This window comes from Canis lupus, chromosome X (assembly GCF_048164855.1).
Source record: "Canis lupus baileyi chromosome X, mCanLup2.hap1, whole genome shotgun sequence".
NCBI lineage: Eukaryota > Metazoa > Chordata > Mammalia > Carnivora > Canidae > Canis > Canis lupus.
In genome coordinates this window covers 7,272,463-7,280,376 of record NC_132876.1, presented here as the reverse complement: position 1 = coordinate 7,280,376, position 7,914 = coordinate 7,272,463, and the positions used below count along the sequence as shown (strand labels likewise).

At 44.0% G+C, this 7,914-nt stretch overlaps 1 protein-coding gene across 1 annotated transcript in view; it reads left to right on the top strand.

Moving 5' to 3' along the window:
* Nucleotides 1–4,484: 4,484 nt before the first annotated feature.
* The window catches only part of FMR1NB (FMR1 neighbor), a 33,557-nt gene continuing 30,127 nt past the window's right edge, over nt 4,485–7,914 (top strand). Inside the window, exon 1 of the mRNA XM_072815856.1 lies at nt 4,485–4,877. Within this exon, the coding sequence (XP_072671957.1) occupies nt 4,562–4,877 (316 nt within the window). The 5' untranslated portion in view covers nt 4,485–4,561. The remainder of the gene's footprint in view (nt 4,878–7,914) is intronic.

Sequence of the window (7,914 nt, the reverse complement as noted above, 5' to 3'; positions counted from 1 at the left end):
CCAGTGTGAAAATTTTCTTTTATTGAACTTCATATGTATATATATATGCATATACATAATCACACCATAGATATTAATAAGTAATAAAGGAAATATTAGAATCCAAGTGCAAAAAAGAGAAGAAAAACAATGGGTTAATACTTCTTAATTACACTGATAATTTTTGGGGGGAAAAAGGGAGAACAAACTTACATCTATATATTGGTCTGTTGCAGTAATGAATAATAGCATTCTAGTTTAATAAAAATCAAATAACAAGAACAGCACTGTACAAAGAAGGATCCATCTCAATTTTAAAGATTTTCAAATTTGGTAAAATCGTTCATGAATAAACTGTCATTTCACATTTACACTTACTAAACAAGCACAAATATTAGAGACATGAACTATACCTGAAGTGAGCTTGCAAACTGTGATGAACTAATTCTCAAAAACGAGCGTATGTTGTTGAGTCCAACAGGTGTTAGGGATTGACCAGTTGGAAGTTCTCTAAAACTGGAAGTTCTCCAACTTAACTTCCATGTAAATACAATGTTGATTAAAGGATATGTCATTAAGATGTGCTGAATTGAAGCTTACATATCTATTATTATGACTCAACAGCAGTCACAGCAATTTGTTTAGAACATAGTCCAATAAATGATTTTTTTTTTCAGAAAGTAAGCCAGACAGGAGAGCAAATGCTTTGTGGTCTCATTTATATGCAGAATCTAATTTTTTTAAAAAAAGTCAAACTCGGGCAGCCTGGGTGGCTCAGCAGTTTAGGGCCGCCTTCAGCCCAGGCCGTGATCCTGGAGACCAGGGATCAGGTCCCACATCGGGCTCCCTGAATGGAGCCTGCTTCTCCCTCTGCCTGTGTCTCTGCCTCTCTCTCTCTCTCTCTCTCTGTCTCTCATGAATAAATAAATAAAATCTTAAAAAAAGTCAAACTCATAGAAAAAGAAATGGAGATTAGAAAAGAGATTGCCAGGAGCAGGGAGATGGGGAAAATAGGGAGAGGTTGGTAAAAAGGGTATAAACTTTCAGCTATAAGATGAATAAAGTCTGAGGATCTAACATGAAACAAGGCGACCACAGTTGGTAACACTGTATTATACCACTGAAATTTGCTAGGAGGATAGAACTTAAATGTTCTTGCCAAAAACAACAACAACAACAACAACAAAAACAAACAAAAAAACCCCCCACAAAAACAAAACAAATGAGAAAGAAAAGAAAAAAGAAACAAAACAAAAGATGAATATGTACGGTAATGGATGTCTTAATTAACTAGATGGAATCCTTTCACAGTGTACGTGTATATCAAATCACTATGTGCACATTTTAAATTTCTTACAATTTTTTTTAGCAGTTATACCTTAATAAAGTTGGAAAAAGAAGAGGTTGGCTTAATAGAACAGTGAAGTCACCTCTTGAAAACCTAGTATGACACCACCTAGGAGAAGGCAACCTGTGAGTTGTACACTCTGAACTAGAGCCAATAATCAACATACAGTGTAGTTTCTTCCATAACCGGAGACGTGAGGCTAAGAACTAAGGGTGGTGGTGAGAGATACCTGATGACCCACTTGCAAAAATCTTGTGCTTTGCTTATCATCCCCACAACTCTGGTTCCTGCCATTTTAGAAGCTTATTATCTAAGAGAGGACTTTTTCTTTCAGGGAACACAACAATGGTTTGCACTGAACTAGAAGCAGGGACTGCCACTTCATGCCACCAGGCAAAGTAGTAAAAAAAAGAGAATGACTATGTTGGCTAGGGTGATCGATCCTGATCACCATTAAGTACTATATGCTTAGGGGAAGGAACTACACTGTGTTTCCATTTCCCTACTGAGGCATCCTTTATATTGCTTTCATTAAACCAATGACCATCTTTGTACATGTCTCCTTTTACACATGGATGACAGGATAGATACCCAAAAGTGGAATTTCTGCATCACAGACTATGTGGATATTTAACTTTACAAAGTGTCGTCAAATTGCATTCCAACGTGGTTGTACCCACTTATATCGCCACCAGCAATGACTGAATTTCTATTTCTGCATATTCTTATGAATATTTATTAATTTTTGCCAATCTGATGAGCATAAAATGATATCTCATTGTTGATTAATTTGCATTCCCCTGATTACCTGAGGTTGAGCATCTTTTCATGTCTGTCTATAGCAATATTTAAAAAATAGTGTCAATTCTCAATTTCCCACAAGAACAGTAGTCACATTCTGAGCAGTGGTATGTACCACCTCATGAAGCAGTTCTTGTATTCATGCCCATATGACAGATTTTCCTCCCTAATTAGGTCTGGGTTGACTAGTATCAAATTTAGCTCCCTCAAGAATATAGAATGAAAGAGGAAAGCCAGTGCAGAATTTTAAATCACCATCTGATAATCTTCAAAATGGCCACTTCGTATGGCTTTTTGTGTCCCCAATCTTGAATTAGTGTTATGTAATCCAGGGATTGCTCAGGCATAATCTTAGGGATTTTGTCCCTCTGAGTTCCAGTTAGTAATTTGGGTTTCTTTTTTTTCTAAGATTTGATTTATTTATTCATGAGAGACAGAGAGAGAGAGGCAGAGACACAGGCAGAGACAGATGCAGGCTCCGTGCAGGGAGCCCGATGTGGGACTCGATCCTGGGACTCCAGGATCACACCTTGGGCTGAAGGCAGGTGACAAACCGCTGAGCCACCCAGGGATCCCCGTAATTTGGGTTTCTAATGGCTTAGAAGTACTGGCATTGTTGTAGAACTGCTATGTCTTGCCTCTTTGCAGCAACTGCAAATGCTACCATCCAGGACAAGTCACAGCAAGCTAGAGCGAGAAGGAATCTTCGTAATCAGTCTGCCCATAGCCCATGCTTTGCAGAAGGGGAAACAGTCTCAGAGAGCATAACCTGTGAAGCGGTCAAGAGCTGAGTGCCCAACCTGCGTGCTCTAGCTTAATCTCCTGAGCCCTCAGGGTGGTTGTGTGGTGCTTGGTCACACGCTCATTCTCCACATGTGCTATGACATGAACAAGGTTGCTGTTGGGAGGCAACTGTTCATGGATTTCTCAAGTTTCTGCATGTCTCAGGGGAGCTTTTGTCTTTTGTCTCTGACCCACTTGTCTTGCCTCTTCTGCCAGCAACTAGGAAACTGCAGCAGGCCACCCTGTTACTCACAAGTAGGCTAAAATCTCCAACACTTCAGCTTCTTAGAGTTGCAAGCAGTAGTTTCAGAAGCTGTTAATAGCGTTTTGTGGGGCAGGTGTCCTCTGGTTAAATTAGTTTGGGAAAAGCTGAGCCCAAAAAAATCATAAAAAAAAAATACAAGGAAGGAAAAGCAGGTTCTTTTCTTGTCAGATCCTTTAAGAAACTAAAGAGCCCTGTGAATTGCTCCTGGATGTGGGGATGGGGTTGAGCGGGCTAATTTCAAGAATTATTTGCATAGAAACTTCCCTCCCTCCTTCCCCCTAAGGAATGCCTATTAACAGTGGAAAGAACAACAGGAACAATAGCATAAAATCAGCAGAAAACCATTTGGAAAGCCAAAGTAAGATATTGTAGGAATAGGGATGGAAACGCAGTGGAGAGGGCCAGTTTTCACATCCCTTGAAAAATTGAAATGAGGCAGGCTACAGTTAAGCCAGCATCAAGCACTCGCTCCTCTTGCAGGCCTGTCCAAACCGTGCAAGCTGCTGGGATTTTGCCTGAGAGTCCGATTCGAGAGTCAAAAGGGGGCTTAGAGACGATGCTGAGTCTCTCTTTAGACATTGCTGTGCTAAGGCCCCAGGAGGGAGGCACTTAGGCCCCCCCCTCCGATTCTTTAGTGGCAAACGATGGGAATAAAATCTAAGTGCTCTTAGAGATACTCTTTAGTGTTCCTCGCATGTTCTTTGTTGTCACGTTGTCCTGTTTCATCTATTTGTACCCAAACCTTCAAATCTCTGCAGGCAGGTATCATTTCGGTCCGCTTAGAAGCTCCGAGGACTGTATTGGCTACAGTCACTGCGCACGTCCAGCGCCGCCCGCTCCAGCTGCCTGCCGGGCCGGAGTCGGCCCAAACCCGCACGGTCCCGCACGGCGATCGAGCGCTGCGTACGTGGCTAGCGTGACTGCCAAAACGGCTTCTTGATTCCGTTTCATTTTAGTGACCTAGAGTTAACATCTAAGCAGCCCCAGGGGGTAGCGGCCACCGCAGGGACTAACGGTAGTGACCGCAGAGCGCAGTGCGGGACACGGGGGCCGAATGCGAGCGGGGACGAGGCGCCAAGGCCGGAGTCGGAATTCTCGCGAGGCACTGGGTTGCTCGGGGACCAGCAGTCCCGCCACAGCGGGCAGGCCTCAGGCCGCGTACGTTCGCCAAGAGCATGTTTCACAAGCAGCAGAAGCGCCAGGGCGCGGCTGGGGGAGTGGCGCGCAAACGCAGACAGTCGTTAAAAAGGGGCGGGGCCTGGGGACGACGGCTGGCACGTGCCACGTGCAAAGTGGGCCACGTCAGCGTCACTGTCCCGGGGGATTGTGGGGCGTGAGTCGGCGACATTTGAGGTCTCACCTCAGCGAGGCGGCCACCTCTAGCCATGCCTTCCGAGGGGAAGTCGATGCGGGGGAGGACCCGGTCCAAGTCCAGGGTGCTGCGGGGAGCCCGCTCCAGGCTCAGCTCTGAGGCGGGGTGCGTTGCGGAGGATCCGGCGACTGGGTCGCATCCCGGAGGTAGCCTCCCGGGCCGCCAGGCCGTCATGGCTGCCACGCCTCAGCCTGGCTGGCAGGCGTCTCTGTGTGGCCTCCAGGCCGAGACTCGCCACTCTCTGGGAAGGATGTGGGCCCACAAGCGCTTCGCGCTCCTGTTGCTCGGCATCTGGGTCTTGGTGCTGTTCTGTTACTACCTGAACACCGGTGAGTGAGGGCGGCGGGCCTCTGCCAGCCACGCGTTCGCGCCGGCTCTCCTGCCCTTTGACTTCTACCTGCCTGGTTGCCCCTGAGAGCCCCTCAGAAAGCCCTTCCCTCCCCGACTTCCCCGCATAAGATTCTAACCCCCCTTCACCCCCCTGCTTTTTGTTCGAAAAATGGCGGTGACCTTCACCTCACGTGAAATGGACTTTGCGGCGAGCAAGTGAGGCAGTTTAGTATATTTCAGCGTTGCAGAGCCACCACCGCTGCCCAGTTCCAGAATGTGCTCGTCGCCCCGACTTAAAGCCCGCGTTCATTCGTAAAGCGGTTACTCCTCATCTCCCGGCCCCTGGCAACCACCAGTTTGCTTTCGGTCTCTGGGGATTTACCTTCCCCGGACATTTCGTATAGAGTTAACATAGAATATTTTTTCTTTTGTGTCCAGCTTAGTTTACTTAGCATAATTGCTTTCGGGATTTATGCCTCTGCTACTTCGCTTCATCGTAATGGTCGAATATTATTCTGTGGCATGAATATACCGCGTTTTGTTTATCCATTTATCATCTGATGGGCATTTGGGTTATTTCCAGGTGTTGGCTATTATGAATAATATTGCTGTGAATATTCATGTACAAGTTTTTGTGTCAATGTGATGTGAATTCGCTTAGGCGTATACCTAGGAGTCGGACTGCTGGATCATAGGGGAATCCCATGTTGAATTTTTTGACGAAGCCCCAAATTGTTTCACAAAGTAATCGAACCATTTTACATTCCCACTAACAATGTGGGAGGGTCCTAATTTCCCAGCATTTGTTACCACTCCCTTTTTGATCATCACCATCCTAATGGATAGAAGTGGTACCTTATAGTGGATTTCATTAGTTTCTATAAAGACTACTGATACTGAGTATCTTTTCATGTGCTTTTTGGGCGTTTGTATGCTTCTTTAGAGAAATGGCTGTTCAAGTTCTTTGACCATTTTTTAACTGGATTGTATGTGGTTTTGTTATTGAGTTGTAACAGTTATTTATGTATTTTGGATGTATGATTTTTACATATTGTCTCCCATTCTGTAGGTTGTCTTTTTTACTTTCTTGATAATCTTTTTTTTTCATGCACAAAAGTTTTTAATTTGAGGCAGCCCAGGTGGCTCAGCGGTTTAGGGCCGCCTTCAGCCCAGAGCCTGATACTGGAGACCTGGGATCGAGTCCCACATCGGGCTCCCTGCACGGGGCCTGCTTCTCCCTCTGCCTGCATCTCTGCCTCTCTCTCTCTCTCTGTGTCTCTCATGAATAAATAAAATAGAGTCTTTTAAAAAAGAGTTTTTAATTTGAGGAAATGCAATTTATCTGGTTTTTGAATTTTTTTATTTTGTCACTTGTGCTTTTGGTGTCCTATCTAAGAATCCATTGCCAAATCCAAAGCCAGAAAGATTTATTCCTATGATTTCTCTAAAGTAGTTTTTGGTTTTATTTTATTTTTTAAAATTTTAAATTTTTTAAAAAATGTTTTGGTTTTAGCTTTTCTATTTAGGTTGTTGATGCATTTTTTTTGTTTGTTTTAAAGATTTTTATTTACTTATTCATGGGAGAGACACAGACAGAGAGAAAGGCAGAGACACAGGCAGAGGGAGAAGCAGGCTCCAGGCAGAGAGCCCGACGTGGGACTCCATCCTGGGTCTCCAGGATCACGCCCTGCGCTGAAAGCGGTGCTAACCTGCTGAGCCACCCGGGCTGCGCAGCTGTTGATGCATTCTGAATTGATTTTTTAAAAATTTTTATTTATTTATGATAGTCACACACAGAGAGAGAGAGAGGTAGAGACACAGGCAGAGGGAGAAGCAGGCTCCTTGCACTGGGAGCCCGACGTGGGACTCGATCCCGGGTCTCCAGGATCGCACCCTGGGCCAAAGGCAGGCGCTAAACTGCTGCGCCACCCAGGGATCCCCTGAATTGATTTTTTTTAATAATAAATTTATTTTTTATTGGTGTTCAATTTGCCAACATACAGAATAACACCCAGTGCTCATCCCGTTGAATGGATTTTTGTATATGGTGTGTGTTAGGGATCCTACTTCATTCTACATGTGGATATCCAGTTGTCTCAGCACCATTTGATGAAGAGACCATTTGTTCCCCATTGAAAGGTCTTGGCATCCTTGTTGAAAATTAGTTGGCCATAGATGTATGGGTTTATTTCTGGACTCCTAAGTTCTGTTCTGCTGATCTGTGTATCTATCCCTGTGCCAGTACCATCCTTTTTTTGATTACTGTAACTTTATAGCAAGTTGAATAATTGGGACATGTGAGTTATCCGGTTTTGTTCTTTATTCATTAGGTTTTGAGCATTCAAGACCCTTTGTAATTCCATATACATTTGAGAATCAGCTTTTCCATTTATGCAAAAAAGCCACTAAAGTTTTGATAGAAATTGCAATGAATCTGTAGATCAGTTTGGGCATCTTGCCATCTTAACAGTATTAAGTCTTTCAGTCCATGGATATGAGATGTCTTTCCATCTATTTATGTCTCTCTTAATTTATTTTAGCAGTGCTTTGTAGTTTTCAGGGTACAAGTCTTTAACCTCCTTGGTTAAATTTTATTCCTAGATATTTTGTTCTTTTGAATGCTATTGTAAATGGAACTATTTTGTTGATTTCCTTTTTCGATTGTTCATTGCTGGCGTATAGAAAAACAATTGATATTTGCATGTTGATCTTGCAGATTCTGCAGAGTTGCAGGGTACAAGGTCAACATGCAAAAATCAAAGTACTAGCCTCCATTTCCCCTCTCTTAAAGTTCTTCTACCTCTAACCTCATTTTACTAAACCCCCTTACCTCACCTCTCAAATTCCTTTCTCCATCACCTCCCTTCACAGAGACCTTTCCTTGCTCACTTCGCCCACACCAAGGCCTTTCCTTCTTTTATGGTTTGCCTTCCCTGCCTCCTCTACTTTCACAATTGACTTTCCTCTTTCACCTCCTGCCTCAAAGGCCTCGTTCCCTCAAGCCCTCTCACAAAGTGGGAACTTCCCTCTCCTCAC